The sequence below is a fragment of the Lacerta agilis genome, chromosome 15 (genome assembly GCF_009819535.1).
Source record: "Lacerta agilis isolate rLacAgi1 chromosome 15, rLacAgi1.pri, whole genome shotgun sequence".
NCBI lineage: Eukaryota > Metazoa > Chordata > Lepidosauria > Squamata > Lacertidae > Lacerta > Lacerta agilis.
In genome coordinates, this window is record NC_046326.1 from 357,094 (window position 1) to 379,899 (window position 22,806).

General features: G+C 45.7%; 1 protein-coding gene across 2 annotated transcripts in view; it reads right to left on the reverse strand.

The window, feature by feature from the left end:
• PLEKHA2 (pleckstrin homology domain containing A2) overlaps positions 1-22,806 on the reverse strand; it is a 115,999-nt gene that overhangs the window by 23,098 nt on the left and 70,095 nt on the right. For both annotated transcript variants that reach the window (XM_033171936.1, XM_033171935.1), the window contains exons 6-9: positions 18,499-18,606; positions 6,235-6,375; positions 4,914-4,982; positions 3,066-3,136 (exon numbers count right to left, since the gene is read on the reverse strand). In XM_033171936.1, coding sequence (XP_033027827.1) covers positions 3,066-3,136; positions 4,914-4,982; positions 6,235-6,375; positions 18,499-18,606 — 389 coding nt within the window. The remainder of the gene's footprint in view (positions 1-3,065; positions 3,137-4,913; positions 4,983-6,234; positions 6,376-18,498; positions 18,607-22,806) is intronic.

A 22,806-nucleotide genomic window follows, 5' to 3' on the forward strand; every position in this document is an offset into this window, starting at 1 on the left:
AAGCGCAAGAGGCTCAGTTTAGACTACAGTGCCACCCGTGTCCCTTAACCATGACCTGTTTATTGAGCAGATGTTAGATTACCGGTACATCCGGTATTTATTCAGCACTCTTTTAGATTTGTTTGTGGGGAAGTTATACAACAACCAGCCTGAAGGACCAGGTGCGCAGCCTGGGAGTCATTTTGGACTCACAGCTGTCCATGGAGGCGCAGGTTAATTCTGTATCCAGGGTGGCTGTCTACCAGCTCCATCTGGTACGCAGGCTGAGACCCTACCTGCCCGCGGACTGTCTCACCAGAGTGGTGCATGCTCTGGTTATCTCCCGCTTTGACTACTGCAATGCGCTCTACGTGGGGCTACCTTTGAAGGTGACATGGAAACTGCAATTAATCCAGAATGTGGCACCTAGACTGGTGACTGGCAGTGGCCGCCGGGACACCATAACACCGGTCCTGAGAGATCTACATTGGCTTCCAGTACGTTTCCGAGCACAATTCAAAGTGTTGGTGCTGACCTTGAAAGCCCTAAATGGCATCGGTCCTGTATACCTGAAGGAGCGTCTCCACCCCTATCGTTCAGCCCGGGCACTGAGATCCAACACTGAGGGCCTTCTCAGTAGTGGCACCCGCCCTGTGGAACGCCCTCCCATCAGAGGCCAAAGAGATAAGCAACTACTTGACCTTCAGAAAATACCTGAAGGCAGCCCTGTTTAGGGAAGTTTTTAATCTGTGACATTTTAATGTATTTAATATTTGTTGGAAGCTGCCCAGAGTGGCTGGGGGGACCCAGCCAGATGGGCGGGGTACAAATAATAAAATAATAATAATAACCAGCATTTATCCTGCATTCATCCTAATCTCTGTGGCGGTGTTTATATGTCTTCCTGTTAGTCAGTCATTCATTCCACAGTATTCATTTCCCCATCACTTTCCTATCCGCAGAAAGCCCATTTCTTTTTTAAAGTAGATTTGTTGCACTAGGACAACTGAATGTTTTAATTCACCTTAATTGCACAGGCCTAAGTTTCCTGGGATGTGGGTGGTGCTGTAGCCTAAACCACAGAGCCTAGGGATTGCCAATCAGAAGGTCAGCGGTTCGAATCCCCATGACGGGGTGAGCTCCCATTGCTCGGTCCCAGCTCCTGCCAACCTAGCAGTTTGAAAGCACGTCAAGTGCAAGTAGATAAATAGGTACCACTCCAGCGGGAAGGTAAATGGCATTTCCATGCGCTGCTCTGGTTCACCAGAAGCAGCTTTGTCATGCTGGCCACATGACCCGGAAGCTGTCTGCAGACAAACGCTGGCTCCCTTGGCCAGTAAAGCGAGATGAGCGCCGCAACCCCCGTCATCCGTGACTGGACCTAACGGTCAGGGGTCCCTTTACCTAAGTTTCCTGGTATGCTCTTGAATCCCTCTTCAAAATAACAGCAATCTGAAGGTGCCCTGGGCTGCTTCCCAAAGTTACAGCTACAAGTCAAATCTTGTGGCTGATGAAAGAGGGCGAAGGAACAGGAGAAAGAACCTGTTCCCAGTGCAAATGTCTCTCTCACACCCAGCTGCTGGTATTAGCTGCACAAAGGGAATGTAAAGGCACCCAAATTGTGCTGGTGTTTCTTCTTTTCATAGCTAATAGATGCATGGGGGGGGGGCAGAGATAGAATGCCTTACTTTACATGTCATAGAAAGATTCATGAGTTACTCTGAGCAACCATATAGCACTGCTGGGAACACAAACTAATATTCCAGGCTTAGCATTATGTCTGAACAAGGTAGTTTGTTTCTCTTCAAATAAACCATAACCCCCTGTTTGGACAAAACACTAAGCCAAAGACTACAGTTTCTGCTCCTATTCGCACTAGGGAATAATCTGCTTGATTTGCTTTGCTAGTGGGTGGTTCTTAAGACCAGAGGGCTAGGAGGTTGCCTGCTCTTGATGGGGTTACACTTCCTCTCATGTATGTAGCTTGGGGGTACTCCTGGATCCTTTGCTGTTGCTCGAGGCTCAGGTGGCCCAGCTGCACCTCTATCTGGACAGGGACAGCGACAGCCTATTATCGTCAATGCTCTGGTAACCTCTAGGTAAGATTACTGCAATGCGTTACACGTAGGGCTGCCTCTGATGGCGGTTTGGAAACTTCAGCTAGTGCAGAATTTGGTGACCAGGCTGCTCACCAGAACCAATTGGTTTGAGCATATCACACTGACCCTGGCCCAACTGCACCAGCTGCCAATTAGTTTCTGGGTCCAATGCAAAGTGCTGGTTTTGACCTATAAATCTGTAACTGGCCCCCATGAACCTACCCAGACCCCAAGATCATCCTCTTCATCATGTGCCTCCTCCAGAAGAGGTCTGGAGGGCAGCAACACAAGAACAGGCCTTTTCTGCAGTTGCTCCCCATTTGTGGAATGCTCTCCCCAGAGAAGTTCGCTTGGTGCCTTCATTATACTTCTTTAGGCACCAGTCAAAAATGGCATTTAAATATATTGGGGGGTTATTGGTTTGTTTTTTGTTCTTATTTTTATTATGTATCTTATGTTTTTTATATTGTAATTTTATTTTGTGAACTGTATACAAATTTGAAGAAGAAGAGGAGGAGGAGGAGGAGGAGGAGGAGGAGGAAGAAGAATCTGGTATGTGCATGAAGGAATGAGATAGACTTGGTTTAGGGCCATGGTCTGTGAGAGAGGGTTTAAACTTCTATTCCCCTCTGAATCAAATCACTCCTCCCACTTTAAGCTTTTCCCTTAACTATTCCATGATGAGGCACCTGACTAGAGAAGCTGAAGTTCCATTTGTGTCAGGCAAGAGAGGAACTGCAAAGGGCTGACAGAGTTCTCCCTACCAATCTCAGCAGCAATCATTTCTTTTTAAAGTCCCATATTTACAGGGTATATACCGCTTTTCATCCCTGTGCAATTGCCAAGTAATTGGGGCTGCCACTATCTCTATCTCTCCAGTAAGGTGTTGCCCCCCCCCCCAAACCTTGGGTCTCACTGGTCCTCACATGAGCAGACAGAACCTGCAGAAGTTGGCTCCAAGTGCCAATGCCAAATATAATGCCATACCCAGATTTCACCAGACATTCATGAGTCTTCAGCACATCCTTCAGGAGGATTGACCGCAACGGCTCTTTGTCCTGAGGAGACAAGCAAAACAGATGTCAGGAAGTTAAACTGTCAGCTATGAGAGCAGAAAATCCAGGCAAGAGCAGTTAATGGAGCCACTGAGTTGGCAGATGAGCTTCTGCGGAGCTGGTGGCAAGAGTAACACCCTTGGGAGGTAAGGTTACAACTTTTGAGGATTTTCATAGGAAAAAAGTTAAGTTATGGGGCTTGTGTATACATGATAGAGCTGTACAAAGCTGTACAAAGAGGCAACAGAAGCTTTTCTTCCCGTCTCGTAATACTAGACCTTGGGCTCATCCCACAAAGCCAAGTATTGGAAGATTCAGGATAGACAAAAGGAAAAACTCCTTCGCACAGCACTGAGTTGAACAAAGGAATTCGCTGCCACAAGATGTAGTGATAGCTGCCCAACTGGATTTCTTGAAAAGGAGGTTAGAAACATTTAGTGAGCGTAAGGCTTCTCCATGGTTGCTAGTCATGATGTGGCTGCGTGCAACCCTCAGGAACAGAGGGAGTGCTCCTCTGAATTCCAGTTGCTGGGAACACAGCTTGTAAAGCATGGCTGTGCTTATGTCCTCCCTGCTTGCACCTGGCTGCCCACAGTGAGAAACAGATCTCAACTGGATGTACCTTTGGCCTGAAACAGCAGCATTCCTCTTTGGTGCTTAAGACCATAAAGCAACTTTCCTTTTAGTCACCTTAATCTTCACTCGTCCAAACCTGACTGCCCCACAGCAGTCACACAGCACAGGGTGAAGAATGAGATCCAGCTGGCCAACCAGACCCTTCTCTGTGCCACCCACCCTCTGTCACTGTGGGCTCTTTGGCAGGTGGACCGGGGGGGGGGGCAGCCGCTGAGGTCACAGTGTCATCAGGGGGAACTGCTCTGGCCTGTGCCATTTCTAAACAAACTGTGTGCAGAGCTTTGCAGGCACCTCTGGTCAGATGACAAGCGGCACAAACCCACTTTCAGCCCAGTTGCAGCTTTACTACACCTGCACCTGATGCCACCATGCACAGGAGTTGGGGCTGGCAGTTTCCCACCACGGACATAGCAGATTCACATCAGCCTCCCTTTTTTGCTTAATGGAAAACAGGCATTTGTCCTGAAGGAACTGGGGGGCCCTTGCACCAGTCATGAGAGAGGCCAAGAGCAAAAGGCAATTCTCAAATGGCATGGCAGCATGGCTTCCCTCGGGGTCACCACTCTGGCTCCTGCAGCAGCCTGCAAAGCTTCTCAATGATGCACTCTGACTCTAAGCTTAAAAAAACCCAAAAACTTAAAAATCAAGTCTGTAGCCCAGGGGTTGTCAACCCCTAGTGGCCGTTGCAGGATTCTAGGTGGGTGGTAGGGGGTTCTACGGCACAGGCTGAATCCTCCTTCCTTCCATCGAGCGCTGGGGGGTGGTAAGGAAATTTTACCATCAAGAAAGATGCATTAGTGGGTGGTAGGTATAAAAAGGCTGACTAGCCCTTCTAGGAAGAAAGTTACAGAGCAAAATGTGCAGTTATGTTTTAAGCAATTTCTGAAAAATGAAGGCGAGTGTGGAGTAGCCAACCAGTACATTCTTCCTAGTAGGAACGCTCCCTGTTGCTGTCTTTAGGAGGAAGGGCAGGATGCCAAGGGTAGCTGTTTCTCTAGTTTTGCACTGTGCCATGTTCCTTGTGGCAGCCTGTTTGTGTGGTGCACCTGCCCCATCACAGCCATTTTGTGACTAGCACCCGAAGCACTCTCTCAAAATGCAAAATGTGCCCACTGGTCCAAAAAGGTTGGTGCCCCCGGCTTACCTGCTCACACTTGAAGTAACTGATGGAAAAGTCATCCAGAGTGAAATACCGCCGTTTCCAGCTCTTCCTCTAAAAGACAGAAACAACCCCTTTTGGGTGCTGATATAATCTATGAAAGTCTTCCACAGCTGTCCCAAACACTCCACATTTCACAAGGGCCTGTGGTCTTGCTCTCTGCACCATACAGACTTAACCCGTGGGATTTGCTGCCACCAGGTTAGATAGCTTTTCAAAACAACGTACAGTACAAGAATGGATAGTTTCAGGATGGGATTCCTCACCCACAGGCATAATAGCTAAATAGAGCCCTTGTGTACAGAGGCTCTGAATGGTCAGTGTTGGGGACAAGCAGAGGACAGCATGGGAAACAGATCCTTGGCCTGACTCATGTCATGGGGGTATTCCTGCAGATGTTGTTGGCCTACAACTCTGAGCATTTCTGATGGTTGGCTTTCCCGGCTGGGCTGATGGGAATTGGAGGCCAGCGTATCCACTCAAAAGGGTCTCTCACAGGTCTGGCCCTACCATTAGGCAGGATGTGGCAGCTGTCCCAGGTGGAATGTTTTTGTCTTGAAATGACAGAAAACTGGTAGTTATTTTAAATTTACTATTGATGTATTTTTACTGCCAGATGAGGAGGGGAGGTGCTTATGAGATGTGCTGTCTCAGGTGCCAAGATAACTTAGGTGCCATGACCATAACTTGAGGGGGTGGGGTGGGGGCTATAGATGGGTGAATTTCTCAGTTTCACTTTCTCTCAGTCTTCAGTTCAGTTCTCCGCATTTCCTCATGAGTTTGTAAAATGCATTTTTTAAAGTCCTCATAAAGATTTATCAGCATTTGAGTGCAAATCTCTCCTAATATACACATTTTTTTATTTAACTTTGCCAAATATACACTTTTGCATCCCCCCCCCACTAATATGTGAATTTCTATGCACACTTTACCCGAGTACATGCATTTTTGTGCACATAGCCTGGCTAGACAGCTTCATTGCAGAACTCGGAGAAATTCAAAATTTCAAAAGAATCACTGTGTTTTGGTATGCAATGTTTCAGAAAGTGCAAAATAAGTGGGCTCAGCTTCAGATGTGAACCAAAATGGATTTCTTCCCCATCCCTAGATAGCCAACACTGTTTGCTACTCCATCTCAGGCAGCAAAATGTTGTGGGCCTACCTGGAATTCTCTCCAGGAGTCACCACAACCCCCACCACCACCACCCCCAGCCTCACTGGGTAATTTCATCACCTACAATGGAAGCACCAGGTTTTAAAACTCAGCACCACTTCATCAGCAAGGCCGGCCAGGGCAGAGACCTACCACATTCCCCTGCTTGACACAGTAGCCGCTCTTGAGGACGGGTGGCCCAGTTGGCGTTTTGGTACTGGGGATGTAACTCTGGGACCGTTTCAGAAGAGGATGCACTGCTGGCTCGCCGCTTTCGGAGCCATCCCCTCCATTCTAGGAGAGAAGGGGGGTGGAGAGAAAACACACACACCAAGAACTAGGCTGCCACTGAGGCTGGACAGGAAAGGAACACTGGTCATCTGTTTTGCCAAAGTTCCATAACTGCCACACAAGTCCCCAAGAGCCAAATTATATACAACACATGTATGTAATTGGTCATTAAATGTAAACTGCAGGCATAGGGGCCTTGATCAGGATTGGGACTGTGGTTTGTGCAGGCAGGAATTTAATAGGTGCGTTACTTCTTACCTACTATAAATGAGAGCTCCCTCTTCCCCACAATTCGAACAACAGCTGATTCCTACTTTAGCATAGGAACTTTGTACCCAGCCAGATGACTGGTCTATTTTGTCCGGTACTGTCTATAGCAGGGGAAAGCAACCTGAGGCCCATGGGTGGTCTGGGAATCAGTGTGTTTTTACATGAGTTGAATGTGTCCTTTTATTTAAAAGGCATCTCTGGGTTATTATGTGAAGCATAGGAATTCATCCCCCCTCCAAAAAAAAATATATAGTCCGGCCCACCACATGGTCTGAGGGATGGTGGACTGGCCCACGGCTGAAAAAGGTTGCTGACCCCTGGTCTACACTGACGGGCAGCAGCTCTCTGGGGTTGCAGGCAGGGGTCTCTCCCAGTCCTTCCTGGAGCAGAGCAGATGGCCTAACTGAGCTCTTTCCTGAAATAGGTGGAAGCAGGAAGCAAAGGGATAAAACCTGCTACTCCTAACTCCAGGGTCCCTCCCAGTTTGCATCAGGCTTCTAACACTTGCAATTTGCTTCTGCAAAATCCACTCATGTAATGGCACCACTGCTTCTTGAATAAATGGCATCTGGCCCAGTTTGCCCCTTCATTATGGTTATTTATGTGAATAAAATTAATTGAGAGCCAAGCCAAGGTGGTGCAGAAGGGAGAGCTGGGAGCAGTTTGCAGTCCATCGGACAAGGGCTTCTGACTCCCACATTATTAACAATACCAACAACTGAAAGGTAGCCGTGTTGGTGTGCCATAGTCAAAACAAAATAAAATAAAAAATTCATTCCAGTAGCACCTTAGAGACCAACTAAATTAGTTCTTGGTATGAGCTTTCGTGTGCATGTACACTTCTTCAGATCTTCAGATACATGCACACGAAAGCTCATACCAAGAACTAACTTAGTTGGTCTCTAAGGTGCTACTGGAAGGAATTTTTTATTTTATTTTGTTTTAACAACTGAAAGGTTTCCCTCTTCCAAATTAGGCTGCTGAACCAAACCAAGTTTAGGTGAAAACCAGGAGTTGGTTTTTGTGTGGAAGGACTGATACTGAAAAACAAATTGCTGGGTGTGCATGTGCTCAGATACACCCTGCTGCTTTCAAGTGAGCATGCGCCACCTGCACCACTATTTTGAACATGGGTCTGGTGGGTGGACCTGTGGGGTTTGTAGATCTTGCAAGCCTGATGTCTGCCACCACTACCCCCAGCGCAGTGGTGAGATTGCTGGCCTTGGGGACAAGGAAGCTGAGTCCCCAATCCATGAAAAACCACAATGTTCCCTGGGTGACTCAGGGCCAGGCATTCTTGGTCAGCATAACTCAGACATGAGAATGGCATGAGACCTTGAACTGAGTGATGTCAATTGGGATTATATCAAGGCCTGTGATTCTGTATTGAGGAGGTTTCAAAACTAGCATTAGAGGCTGCTGAGCCAGTCAGATCCGTTCCTTTGTAAGATAATGTCCTCAGCTGACCAGCTAATTGCCACCATTTACAGGTCCAAAGTGCAAGTAGATAAATAGGTACCACTCTGGCAGGAAGGTAAACGGCATTTCCGTGTGCTGCTCTGGTTCGCCAGAAGCGTCTTAGTCATGCTGGCCACATGACCCGGAAGCTGTACACCGCATCCCTCGGCCAATAAAGCGAGATGAGCACCACAACCCCAAAGTCGTCTGTGACTGGACCTAATGGTCAGGGGTCCCTTTACCTTTACAGGTCCAGAGAGGTTGCCCTGTTGCCTTAGAGACAAATGGGTGCAACCTTCCTCTCCCACCTCACCTAACTGGAAGCAACATCACCTTGTAAGGTAGAAGAGCAATAGCCTGTGCTTTGTGCGTGAGCTTTGGCCAGTGCTGGTGGCACAGAGGCTCGTCTTGCTCCATGCTGGACCCAAAGCTCATGGTTCGGAGATCTCTCTGGGAACCTAAATGGGAGGCAAGCTCTTTGGCAGTGCTAATGCTGTGAGCCCTTCCATCTTATGGTCAGGTTGTAAACAAAACCATAAATCCTAAGAATACCACAGTCTTCATTGAGCTTCATTCCAAGGAAACCAAACCCTGCAAAAGCACTGGAACCCCTGAAGTCTTTCACTGGGTGCATGCAATGCAGTCATTTGCCTTTTCTTGGGGACAGGGATGGATACAGCATCCAGTTGTAAAAATAAAACTTTTAAAATCTATTTTTAAAAACAACAACAACACAAAATTCAAATTAAATTTTAAAATGTAATTTAATAATCTGCACAAAATTCATCTTTAAATGATGTATTCTCTCCCAAAAATCATTTTTTGAAAAGAGCTCATCTAAATAATTTTTTAATTGTAACTTTATAACAAGAATTGCAGGAAGACTCAAATTAGAATATGTATTCTCTCTCAAAGTAAACATTTCTAAACATTACTTTTATCTTAAATAAACATTTTTATAAGCAGTTTGGGTTTTTGTGTGTGTGGCTACAATTGCATTGCAAAATTTCGAGGAGTGTGAAATCCAGAGGATAACTGCATTATTGTGTGCATATTAGTATGGAATTAGAGATCAGATTAGTTTGCAGTGGAACTTGCAAACAAACAAATTCCTCTAGCATCCTAACCTGGTAAATAAAGCAGTCCTTTCCAGATAAAGCCACTGGTCCCAGAGACGATCAGGGCAAGTTCTGCTTGTAATTTCCCAGAGCCCTGGCCCAATCTTGTTATTGTGTACTGGCTAAAACTGGGATTCTGGGCTCCCTTTCAGGACAACACCACAGTGCATAAAACTGACCTGAGAAAACAGCTTCCTTTCCACATGGAAAGGGAAAGGAAGGGAAGAGAAAGAGAGAAGGGGTGTGTGGCATGGGAAATGAATTTTTTCACCCGCAATTAACAGAAATGCAGAAAAATAAGCCAGTGACAAAAAACTAGGCTTTCACAAGCTCCCCTTGGCTAAAGAGAGAGTGAATAAAGCAAACTGTTCTACTGATGCAGCTTTGACTTCTACAGAATGGGAGCCAAAGGCTTTGCTCTTCAAAGAAGAAAGTGGGCTTTTGCTGGCTGCATAAATTTCATGGGTGAGTGCCTGCTTATTGCTTCTTAATAAGTGCAGTCCCCAAAGGAAAAAAGGGGCAGACACTGGGTGCCATTGTGTGGCACATTTTAGGTAGCCAACATGCTCCACTGGGGCACCAGGCTCCCCTGGCATGAAGGGCTCACCACCTAGCACCACAAAGCACCCCAGTGTCTGTGCCATGTTGAGGAAGAGCCGGGGGCGAACACAGCACAGCAGGCCCCCAAGATGACATTTGTCCCTCTCTGAGTATCAGGTGTTTTGCCACAATGAACAAGCAGCACACACACAGAGAGAGAGACCAGTAGGAACTGAACAGGAATGGAAGTTTCCCAAACAGAAATGAGAAAGAAGGCAGAGAGAAAGAAGAAAGGGGGGGGGGATTTCCTGTGAGATAAGCATCCCTGGCGCTCGCTTGAGCAACACCCTCAGAGATTTATGACACAAAGTGACCCAAGTTTAGAAAAGGGCTCCAAGTGGAATCAGCGCCTTTCATCCTTCTAGAACCCAGGACAACTTCATTTTTACAATCTAGCAAATTACTCTTTCAGAGCTGCTTCCCCAGTCTTCAGATTTGGGTCCAAGCTCAGCTATTCCCAACTGTTTTCAAGTGAACATGAAAGGGGTCGTTGTAGAGAAAGATAATTATGTTAGTCTGCATTTTTAAGCAAACTAACTTTATTTGCACCTTCCAGACCAAAGGGAACATAATTTTTCTTCAGATTTCACACTTCTCCAAATTTCACAATACAGTTTTAGGATCAAAAAACGTACATTTTAAAATGGGATAAAACGTGTATTTAAACATGTATTCATGATTAAAATATGTATTTTAATACAAATGTTCGTATGATTTTATTTTTTTAGAATTAACCCTAACTCTAACCCTAACCCTATTTAGATCACAGATTAATGTGGAAACAGGATGGAATAGGCTTATGCATGAACACATGTGCAATTTAAATGGAAAGGAAACAGACTGATTTGTCTCTCATTAGTTCATCAGGTACAAAATATCTTTTTTTTACCCATCAATAACCATAACCAGAGCTTCCTCACATCTTGAGGGTTTGGGTTTAATTTTTTTAAGGGGTGGGGTCCTGATCAGAAGATCCAACTTCCAGGCAGCCTGGAGTCTCAACAGATCTCATTTTAATTAACCATGATTAATTGTTCTTGTGGCGTGTGCTGAACAGGGTGGATTTATGTTTTCCACAATCCCACTCAGGCAGGACATTCCTTGACAGCAGTGCAGAGCAGTGGATGGAGGGGAGGCGGAAACATCTGTTTACAACAATACAAAGCAACAGCAGCAATTAATAAAACATCATAAAACTAAAAGCCCGGCGAAATAAAAGGTCTCTGCCTGTCACTGGAAGGACAGCAAAGCAGGCAACAGGCATGCTTCTTTGAGGAGCATGTGGTAGGAATTATTTTTGAATGCTCTCTTGTGTAAAACATTCCCCACAAGTGGAAATCTAGCAGTGGGCTGAACGCTCTCTCATGGATATGGTGGTTTTATTGTTGTTACAATTATCTTGCAAGGGATTGCCTCAGGGTGACAGTGGCCATGCTGCATGGGCCTGTTTCCTTGCCTGTTTCCTACTTCTTCCCAAGCTGAGAGAGGGAAAAAGTAGAATTGCACTATGTTTGAAAAGCTAGATGCTCAACTCCACTGGCTCTGCTGAGAAGCCAGCTCCATCAGGCTTTTCCTCTGTTTCTCAACTGCTGCCTTGCTGCAGCCATTCCACCAGGCTGCAGCAGAGGAAGAGCTTGAAAGCTGGGCTCCTGTCAGCTCAGCTAAGAAGCCTGTTCTATCAAGGGCTTCTTCCATCAAAGGTCATCTGGCAGCACCTATTCCATCAGGCTTCAGCATGGGCATAAGAAGAAGGAACTCAGCTCAGCGACTTTTGGCTCCTCCACTTCATTCCATTGGGACATGACAAAGAACTAGGGCCTGAGTTTGATTTCCACCTCCGAGTCTCCCAGTTCCTCATCCTTTTTGTGTCCTGTCTTTTAGATTGTGGGCCTGAGGGTAGGGACCGTCTTATATGCTCATCTTTTAAAAGTGACCTGGGACTGAAGAGAGGGGTAAAAACACTTTCACTAAACTAGGAAATGCTTTAAAAATGGCATCTCCTTGCAGTCTAAAGTGGCACTGTCTTCTCTACCATCTCATTCTACTTTTGTGCAAAGCAGTCCCAGGTCAGCAATTAAACTGGGTCTGCTAATTGGATACAGAAACTATGGATACCTGCTGTTTGTTCTCAGCAGAATGGAGCAGACCATCTAGAGGCTGAGTGAGTGTGTGCCAATCCATTTAATTAAACATGTGGGGCCAAGCCTTAATTAAGGGAGACTCGCATAAAAAATGCAACTGGCAACAGCTGTAATGAAAAGCTGGCAAAACTTCTGCTTGTAGTTCAAGTACTCTGTAAACTATCGGGTTGGTTGGCACTGTTTCTTTCATGCCCTATCCTGCCCTGTCCTGAGGGCTCAGGGTGGATAGCAGCCCGAGAACCACAGGCCAGCAAAGCCAGTAATTAGGATACTGGGATACAGAACCAGAAGTCAATCTACATGTTCAGCAAAAGCACACAGGACAGTCCCTCCTGGCACTGAACCACTTGTTTGAATGCTAAGATGGGCAGGTAAGACAGACACAGAGAGAAAGGACACAGAATCTGCATCTTTAACAATTGCGTAGATGATCCATACAGTGTGTGTAATTTTGTATTGCGCTTTAATTGTACTAAAATAATATTTTAATAATTTATTATTTATATCCCACCCATCTGGCTGGGTTACTGCATTTGCTATTGCAAGGGTCACCAACCTTTTGGGACCTATGGGAATGTTTGCAAACTGTTGTGTACACCACAGGTGTGCTGCAACTCTTGGCTACCAACTGTAAACATGGCTTCTATTGGCTAAAGAAGGCTTCTTTCGAGCCTAATTTCAGCTGGGGGGTGTGACTCTCTGGCGCCAGGGAAGGTCTCTGCAGATGCACATGCCTGTGCCTCCAGGAGTGGCTCACGGGTAACCCATTTCATCCCTATGCAGTTCATGACTAGGAGCCCACTGAGCCAAAAAGCTGCATATAAGTAAAACACAATAAGAGAGGAATAGAAGAGTGTATTTGAGGAGATGTGTAGCTTGTCATGCAAACTACACCTGCTAAAATTCCACCTTCTCCACAACTAGTAATGGTGAAGGCATTCTGCACCTGTCCAGTATGCATGGGGGTTGGGATGAAAAACTAGGGGGAACAGGAAGGAAAAGTGCTTTCGAGAGGAAGACATGGCTGCTGGCTTCCTGAGGAGAAGCACTCTGCATGGCAACATTATTTGGCAGCTACCATCGTGTTCTTTTTGCTTCTTAGCCACATTTCAAGCCATGGCTCAAAGGAAAACGCTCCTGCTCCTCTAGTTTCTTCCCTAACCTTCTGATCCTGCATCACAGGATGAGCAGCTTCCTCTTAAAAGGAAAAAAAAGGCACACACTGCTAAAAAGTGGAGGGTGGCACACTTTTCTCTGGCAAGTTAATGAGGCATGACAGGCCATTTGGCAAGGAGACAAAGCAGCTGCTACACCCCAGATTTTGTGATGCCCAAGGGTTGGGCAGGGTGGTATTATTGCTGGGATGTCTCATTTTCATCTTAGTTTTGCTTATACCTAACTACCAAAAAACATAACCAGCTGTATCAAAATAATACTCATGCAATATATTTCTCTCTGTAAGTTCCTCACAGACATACTCTACGTGTAGAGATCAACAAAGTTCAGCAAAGTAACGTAGTAGCAAAGTGAATAAAAGTCCCAATAAACGATATCATTCACAAAGTCCCAGATATGAACTTATCCATATATGCCTCTGTGTTTGTGTGGTCCAAGTAATCCAAACAAGAGCTTGCACAGTTCACGTTCACAACAAGGTTTTCCAGAATAATAACCCTTGACATCCCAGGTTGTGACATGGCCCCCCTTTTCGCCAAACATTGCACAAAGTCATTTAAAGATATATTAGTGCATACGGATTTAAAATCTACTCTCACACAATGTACTATATCTAATCCCCTACAAGGTTTTTTGTAGGTGTGGTCATTGCACCTCCTGTAAATATGCCCTACAGGTAATAGAGTTTACCAACATAGGTTTAAAGTTTATTTTACAGGCATTTGCTACATAGAATCATAGAATCATAGAGTTGGAAGAGACCACAAGGGCCATCCAGTCCAACCCCCTGCCAAGCAGGAAATACCATCAAAGCATTCCTGACAGACCACGTGTAATTCATGTTATTAGATGTCCTTGTGGTTTGTTATATGTGGGTCATACTCTCAGACCTATTAAAGTAAGAATATCAGAGCACCGATCGAGGATTAGAAATAATGTAATAGATGCTCCTCTAGTACAACATTTAATTCAAGCATCTCATTTGGATGAGGATATGACTTTTTGTTATTTGGGTATATCGAGGACCTGTAGAACAAGCTAAAAAAATCCTTTTTCAGAAAGAAACTAGATTTATTTTCCTACTAAATTCCTTACATCCTTCAGGTCTGAACACTGAGACTGATTATAGTTCTTTTTTATGAGTTATGATTAATGCCTATTTGTTTAACACCTATGAAAGTAGAAAGTTTGTTTTACATTATTTGCGTTGTATGGATCACTTTAAGAATGCAACTTTGGAGCTGTAGATTGCCATCACCTGTACAAAAACCAATATTGTATCTATCTATATAACCTGAGATTACAATTGTTACTTTATGCAAGAAACCACTATGTTATGAGATCCGTATATTTTGATACACGTTACCGTATATGGTATGTATACTACTGTTACTATTGTCTATATTGTTTGTATTATTTAAATTCTGTGTAAAAGGATGTCGAATTACCACATTGCATTTATATTATTTAGAAGCATGCACCACTGATGAAGCCAAGGAGGGCGAAACAGGGTTATTATTCTGGAAAACCTTGTTGTGAACGTGAACTGTGCAAGCTCTTGTTTGGATTACTTGGACCACACAAACACAGAGCCATATGTGGATAAGTTCATATCTGGGACTTTGTGAACGATATCGTTTATTGGGACTTTTATTCACTTTGCTACTACGTTACTTTGCTGAACTTTGTTGATCTCTACACGTAGAGTATGTCTGTGAGGAACTTTTGATACAGAGAGAAATATATTGCATGAGTATTATTTTGATACAGCCGGTTACGTTTTTTGTGTGTGGTTGTGAATGCTTTCACGTAACCTAGGTTTGATGTTGATTTGCTATTTATTATGCCTAACTACCAGCAGGTGCAGACAGACAGCGGTGGGGAAGCTGCAGCTCTGCAGGTGCTGTGAGACTCCAGCTCCCATCAGTCGCATCCACCAGCACCATCCATCATCTGGAACTTGCAAGAAACACCTGGATGGCCACTTTGGGAAATAAGATGACACAGTGGGAGGCTCTTGGCACTTATTACACTGGGCTTTGTTTAGGTCCTCATGGCAGCAGTAACTAACCTTTGGCCCTCCAGATGTTGCTGAACTCCAAGTTCCATCATCCCTGACTGTTGGCTGATGGGACTTGGGAGGGGCAACATCTGAAGGACCACAGCTTCCCCACTCTTGAGTCAGATCAGGACTCACTGCCATGCTGTTCATTTTATCACCCTTCACTGCTACTACAAGAGGTTGATGTGCTTTTTTTGCATACATCCCAGCTCACCGGAATAGTCATTGCCTGAATTTTTCCATTGCATTGCCTTCACTGCTCACATTTCCACCTGAAGCAATGTGCACATTGTTGCACGCAAGCCCCAATCTCTGAGTGGTGAGAGACTCCAGGGGTGCTCTCCCAGGGTTCAGTTTCTTCAGAATATAAGTCAGCAGAGACTGTGGTGTCTTTTAGGACATATGGTTTTGTGTACACATACACACAATGCAAGCACAGGATGGAAGGGATTGCAGCATCACCACCCCAACAGATCTTGCTTCCCCATTAGCCCCAAGCCCAGCACGGAACAAGACATGCCTCTGTGTCTCCATGACTAATGCAATGTCAGAGACATGGCTGAATTGAACGCCTGGGAAGAGTCAAACTTTGAAGATGAAGGAATACAGACAGAGCAGGAGTGGGTTAGCTCACCCCCCCCCCCGCTTCACCAAGAGTTCCCAGACTCAGATAGAGCAGCAGACTCGGACAGCTCGCAAACAGAGGGAGGGGAAGAGATAGACGGCATTGAGGGGGTTGCTATGCAACCAGGAGAGAAACAGTGTTCAGGGGGCTCTTCTTTTAAGAGCGGGGGGCGGAATTCCACCCACCTTCTCCCCGAACCAGAAGAGCTGAAAGGGTTAAAATGCAACAGAAGTGTAAGAGAGGAAGGACTGGATTTTGGCGCCCTTGGTGCTGTGACAGGGGTGGAGACTCAGAGTGACCAACTCGCATCAAAGAGCGGCAGGCTGGGAGCCGCGCTCTGGATGTGATTTATAAATAAACGTACCATAAAACTGCCAGAGACTTGTTAATTCTTAACAGGGCTCACTTGCCTGCCTGAGATCATTACATGCAACTACCCTTCTGGAAACAAAAACATGGCTCCAAGGGATCTTTGATCAGGGTTAAGGCACCAAAGAATAGCAAGGAGAGACAAAGAATAGCAAGACAAGGAGAGACAAAGAATAGCAAGACAAAGAATAGCATTTCCAAAGAATAGCAAGGAGAGACAAGAGGGCATTTCTAAACGAGCAATGCAAAGAAATAGAGGAAAATAACAGAATGGGGAAAACCAGAGATTTGTTCAAGAAAATTGGAGATATGAAAGGAACATTTCGTACAAAGAATACCACAATTAAGGACAAAAGTGGAAAGGACCTAACAGAAGCAGAAGACATCAGGAAGAGGTGGCAAGAATACACAGAGGGATTATACCAGAAAGATATGGAGGTCTCATACACCCCAGGTAATGTGGTTGCTGACCTTGAGCCAGACATCCTGGAGAGTGAAGTCAAATGGGCCTTAGAAAGCCTTGCTAACAACAAGGCCAGTGGAAGTGATGATATTCCAGCTGAACTATTTAAAATCCTAAAAGATGATGCTGTTAAGGTGCTACACTCAATATGCCAGCAAGTTTGGAAAACTCAGCAGTGGCCAGAGGATTGGAGAAGATCTGTCTACATCCCAATCCCAAAGAAGGGCAGTGCCAAAGAATGCTCCAACTACCGCACAATTGCACTCATTTCACACGCTAGCAAGGTTATGCTTAAAATTCTACAAGGCAGGCTTAAGCAGTATGTGGACCAAGAACTCCCAGAAGTGCAAGCTGGATTTCGAAGGGGCAGAGGAACCAGAGACCAAATTACAAACATGTGCTGGATTATGGAGAAAGCTAGAGAGTTCTAGAAAAACATCTACTTCTGCTTCATTGACTACGCAAAAGCATTTGACTGTGTCGACCACAGCAAACTATGGCAAGTTCTCAAAGAAATGGGAGTGCCGGATCACCTCATCTGTCTCCTGAGAAATCTCTATGTGGGACAAGAAGCTATAGTTAGAACTGGATATGGAACAACTGATTGGTTCAAAATTGGGAAAGGAGTACGACAAGGCTGTATATTGTCTCCCTGCTTATTTAACTTATATGCAGAATTCATCATGCAAAAGGCTGGACTGGATGAATCCCAAACCGGAATTAGGATTGCCGGAAAAAATATCAACAACCTCAGATATGCTGATGATACTACCTTGATGGCAGAAAGTGAGGAGGAATTAAATAACCTTTTAATGAGGGTGAAAGAGGAGAGCGCAAAATATGGTCTGAAGCTCAACATCAAAAAAACTAAGATCATGGCCACTGGTCCCATCACCTCCTGGCAAATAGAAGGGGAAGAAATGGAGGCAGTGAGAGATTTCACTTTCTTGGGTTCCATGATCACTGCAGATGGTGACAGCAGTCACGAAACTAGAAGACGCCTGCTTCTTGGGAGAAAAGCAATGACAAACCTAGACAGCATCTTAAAAAGCAAAGACATCACCTTGCCGACAAAGGTCCGTATAGTTAAAGCTATGGTTTTCCCAGTAGTAATGTACGGAAGTGAGAGCTGGACCATCAAGAAGGCTGATCGCCGAAGAATTGATGCTTTTGAATTATGGTGCTGGAGGAGATTCTTGAGAGTCCCATGGACTGCAAGAAGATCAAACCTATCCATTCTCAAAGAAATCAGCCCTGAGTGCTCACTAGAAGGACAGATCCTGAAGTTGAAGCTCCAGTACTTTGGCCACCTCATGAGAAGAGAAGACTCCCTAGAAAAGTCCCTGATGTTGGGAAAGAAGGGCACAAGGAGAAGGGGACGACAGAGGATGAGATGGTTGGACAGTGTTCTCGAAGCTACTAACATGAGTTTGGCCAAACTACGAGAGGCAGTGAAGGATAGGCGTGCCTGGCGTGCTCTGGTCCATGGGGTCACGAAGAGTCGGACACGACTGAACGACTGAACAACAACAACAAGGCACCAACCCATTATTAGAAGGACTCATGACTATGTATTATATGTACACCAGGCTTCCACAAGCCCTGTCTGGGCCCAAGTTTGCTTATATTCTCATTCCCTCCTCATAGCTTTTTCCTTTTGTGCTATGTATTTAGATTGTAAGGCACAGGCTGTGTGTTTTTAAACTGGTCTTATGTAAGCCATTCTGTGGGCCTTTTTGGCTGCAGAGTGGGGTAGAAATGCTGTAAAGAAATTCTGTAAACTTTTCCATCTCCATCCCTTCTCCAAAGCAACAGATTTGGCTGACCAGCCATTCCCTTCTCACCTGATTGACTGAGATTGGTGTCTGCACAACCACCCCACCAATGATCTCAGTCCTGTAGGGACTCTTGACAACTTCTGCAGTTGGAGGGAAACTTTCACCCTTTGGAACCTAAGAGAGACAAAAGGACAAGTGTTATGTACTGAGTTGAATGGGATACAAAATGCAGCAGTCTGATTGGTCCTAGAACAATAGGATCCAGAATGCCCCAGCACCCAAGGGCAAGACTGAACTTCAGGCCTTCTTGGGACTATTGAACTTTTACCATGCCTTCCTCCCCCATAAGGCGGTGGTAGCGGTGGTAGCAGAGCGCCTACACAGACTCCTGGACAAGCGGGCCCCTTGGGTGTGGGGCCAGCGCCAGGAGGCCGCAGTCCAGGCAGTCTCAAACTCGGTCTTGACACACTTCGACGAGAGGCTGCCGGTGGTGCTAGCATGCGACCCCTCGCCCTATGGCATCGGCACTGTCCTGGGACACCAACTCCCAGATGGAAGAGAGGTGCCGGTGGCATACTTTCCCCAGATGCTCGCCGCAGCCGAGCAGAACTACTCGCAAATCAACAAGGAGGGTCTGGCAATCGTGAAGGGAGTAAAAAAAAATTCCATGATTTCTTGTACGGGTGGCCCTTTACCGTGGTGACTGAGCACAAGCTATTGCTTGGCTTGTTTGCCCCCGAAAAGCTGACCCCCCAAGTGCTGTCTCCTTGCGTCCTCAGGTGGTCAATTTTCCTTGCCGGCTACCAGTATGCACTGATTCACTGCCCACGCAGACGTCTTCAGTAGGCTACCACTACCAGAAACAGGCCCCGACCCAGCACCCGCGCAAGAGGTTATGAGCCTGGAGCTGCTTCCTGACCGCCCCATTCAGGCACAAGAAGTTGCACACCATTCCAAGAAAGATAGGGTCATCTCCCGGGTCCTGGACTGGGGGTGGAGGGGATGGCCCAGCGGCAGCCCCAGGCCAGAATTCACTGGCTACACAACCTGTAAACATGAACTGTCAGCCCACAAGGGGTGCCTGTTATGTGGAAGCAGGGTTGTCGTTCCTGAGCCCCTCTGCAAAAGGGTCCTTACAGCCCTACAAGAGACACACCCAGGGGTAGTGAGAATGACGGCCCTCGCCAGGAGTTATGTGTGGTGGCCAGGGATTGACGGAGAGATAGAGGCCTGGGTCAAACACTGCTAGGCCTGCCAAGAATCCCGCTCAGATCTCCCAAGGGCCCCAGTCCAGTCCTGGGAGTCCACCTGAGCATCATGGTCACACCTGCACGTGGACTTTGCTGGCCCCTTCCAGGGGAAAACATTCTTCATAGTGGTGGACTCCTACACCAAATGGCTGGAAGTCGCACTGGTACCATCCACTTCTACGTCTGCAGCCATCTGGGTACTACGCAGGCTGTTTGCAACCCATGGGCTCCCTGACACTCTCGTCTCAGACAATGGAACCGCATTACCGTCAGAAGAATTCCTTTTTTAAAAAAGAATTTATTAAATTTCCAAACAAAAACAAAAAACCTTACAATTAAACACTACCAACAATAACAAAAAAAACAAAACAAAAATACGATACATACAAGAAAAATACAAAAATAACAATAAATCTCATATTCCTTTACATTGTTAGATTGACTTCCTCACATCCTCTCCTTCTGCGTTCACTGTGTATCATCCTTAGTAATTTCTTAACATTTTATAATCATTAATATCTAATATTTTCCTTAACCTCTATTTTCCTTATCATACTTCTATCTTTCATTTGTCTTATATACTTTCCATATCTGTAGCCTATCTCGTCTTCCAGTTCAATTCTTAGGTATTAATCTTAGCATAAGTTTTCAAATACAGTGGTACCTCGACTTACCAAATTAATCCGTTCCAAAGGCGTGCTCGTAAGTCGAAATCTTCGTAAGTTGAAGGTGCCATCTCGGAAAGGGGAAAAAAATCGGAAGTAAAAAAAAAGCGCATTCAAATTTCCGTAAGTCGAGGTATCGTGCCACCGCTTTCCCTTCGCAAGTTGGAAATTTCGGAAGTGGCGGCCATTTTTTCACTTCAGGAGATCATTCGGAAGTCGAAAAATACGGAAGTCGAGTCGCTCATAAGTCGAGATACCACTGTAGTCTTTAAATTTCTTCCAATCTTTCTGTACTGCCTCGTCCCTCTGGTCTCGGAGTTTCCCGGTCAGTTCTGTGAGTTCCATATAGTCCATCATTTTCATTTGCCACTCTTCTACCATAGGTATATCTTCAGTTTTCCAGTTTTTAGCTAGTAGAATCCTTGCAGCAGTTGTGGCATACATAAAGACTGTCCTATCTTCATTTGGGATTTCATGGTTTACAATGCCCAGTAAGAAGGCCTCTGGTTTCTTAGGAAATGTGTTTTTCAACACTTTTTTCAATTCATTATATATTTTCTCCCAGAAGTCTCTTACTTTCAGGCATGTCCACATGTGAAAAAGGTACCTTCTATTTGCTTACATTTCCAGCATTTATTACATACGCCATGATATATTTTAGCCACCTTTACCGGTGTTAAATACCATCTATATATCATTTTCATAACATTTTCATAACATCTATGATTCTATGATTCTTTTGCGGCAGACCCGGCATGAGTACCCGCCACAGTCACCAGGGTGACTGGCCCCGTGTCATACGAGGTGCTAATGGAGGGGGGGGGCAATGCTGACACCGCCACTGCGACCAGCTATGGCGACGATTCCCAGGAGAAAACCAGGAGGAGGACAGGTCAGGGGAGTCCCAAGGGAACAGTGGGGAAGTGAGACCCGTAGAGCAGGAGGGGCCGGCAGGAGAGGCAGAATCAGTAAATACTGAGAGGACCCACGAGGCCGAAAGGGCACCAGAACCAGAGCCACAACTGAGCGAGCTGGTTGCACCAGACCAAACGGCCCCATCACAGCCAGCAGCCTCGGAACACGAGCCAGAACCCGAACCACTGACCAGGGAACACCCCAGGCCACAACGCATACGTAGGCAGCCAGCGTACCTTGAGGACTATGAATGCAACCTCCCGGGCAGGACTGGAACTTAGAGGGGAGGGGTGTTATGTACTGAGTTGAATAGGATCCAAAATGCAGCAGTCTGATTGGTCCTAGAACAATAGGATTCAGAATGCAGCAGTCTGATTGGTCCTAGATCAATAGGATCCAGAATGCAGCAGTCTGATTGGTCCGCAGGAGCCACCCAATCCAGCTCCAGGTGGAAGTGAATCCGCAACCCGATTGGCATACAGGAGTATCCCGGAATTAGCCAATCACATGGGGCCCATTGTGTAAATAGTGTATATAAAGCAGACGTTTGGGGGGAACTGCATTCCTCGCTACAATGAGCTGAATAAAGAGCATGAAATCCACACTTGACTCTGAGTATATTTCAACAAGTTATGTCTCGTGCCCAAAACCAAACAACTGCATTCTCAAAATCCCTCTAAATGTACCCTTTTTTGAAGTGCTTTTATCAATTGCTAGAGTGACATCTGAGAATGTATATGAAATCCCATTCAGCAAGGATTTCATAGAATCATAGAATTGAGAAGGACCATAAGGGTCATCTAGTCCAGCCTCCTGCAATGCAGGAATCTTTTGCTCGATGTGGGACTCAAACCCATGACCCTGAGATTAAGGGTCTCAGGTTCTATCCAAGACCAGCAAAGAGTCCAGCTGATTTGTAGAATTCCTGCAGTACTCCACTTTGAAACAGGGGTGCATACTGGAAATAATGGGCTGCATTTATTTGCAGATATACCTGTACTAAAGAAAAAAGTTGGTTCTTTAAGATCAAATAATTTTGCTCGAATATTTTTTGACAGATGGACTAGCTGGATTTGAATGACACAAAAGCCCCCACCCCAGCACAAAATCTGATTTGTGGAATCTTGCATATGTGTTGTGCATTCTTGATAGTATTTTTAAAGTGTACATTTTTAAAGACCTAGAGCTCCTTAATGGAATCTACGTATCATCTTTCCAGCACTAGCAAAGATGTCTTTGTACTTTATCCCTGGTCCAGCCTTGTCACACGGGGTGGGGAGTGAGGCCAAAATTTGACGCCCCCTCCAGTCCTCACACTGGCTTCCGGAAGCCAGCCAAGTGAGGCGGTAGGCTTTGGAATGGTGCTGTGAGGCTCTAACAAGGTCCTAGAGCCCCCCAAACTCCTTCCCAAAGCTGGGAATGCGCAAAGTAGCATTTGGGAAGGAGGAAGGAGGACTCTCGGACCCTGTCAGAGCCTTACACCTCCTTCCCAAAGCCCAGTGCCTTGCTTTCACTTCTGCTTGACCCACACTTTCAAGGCATGG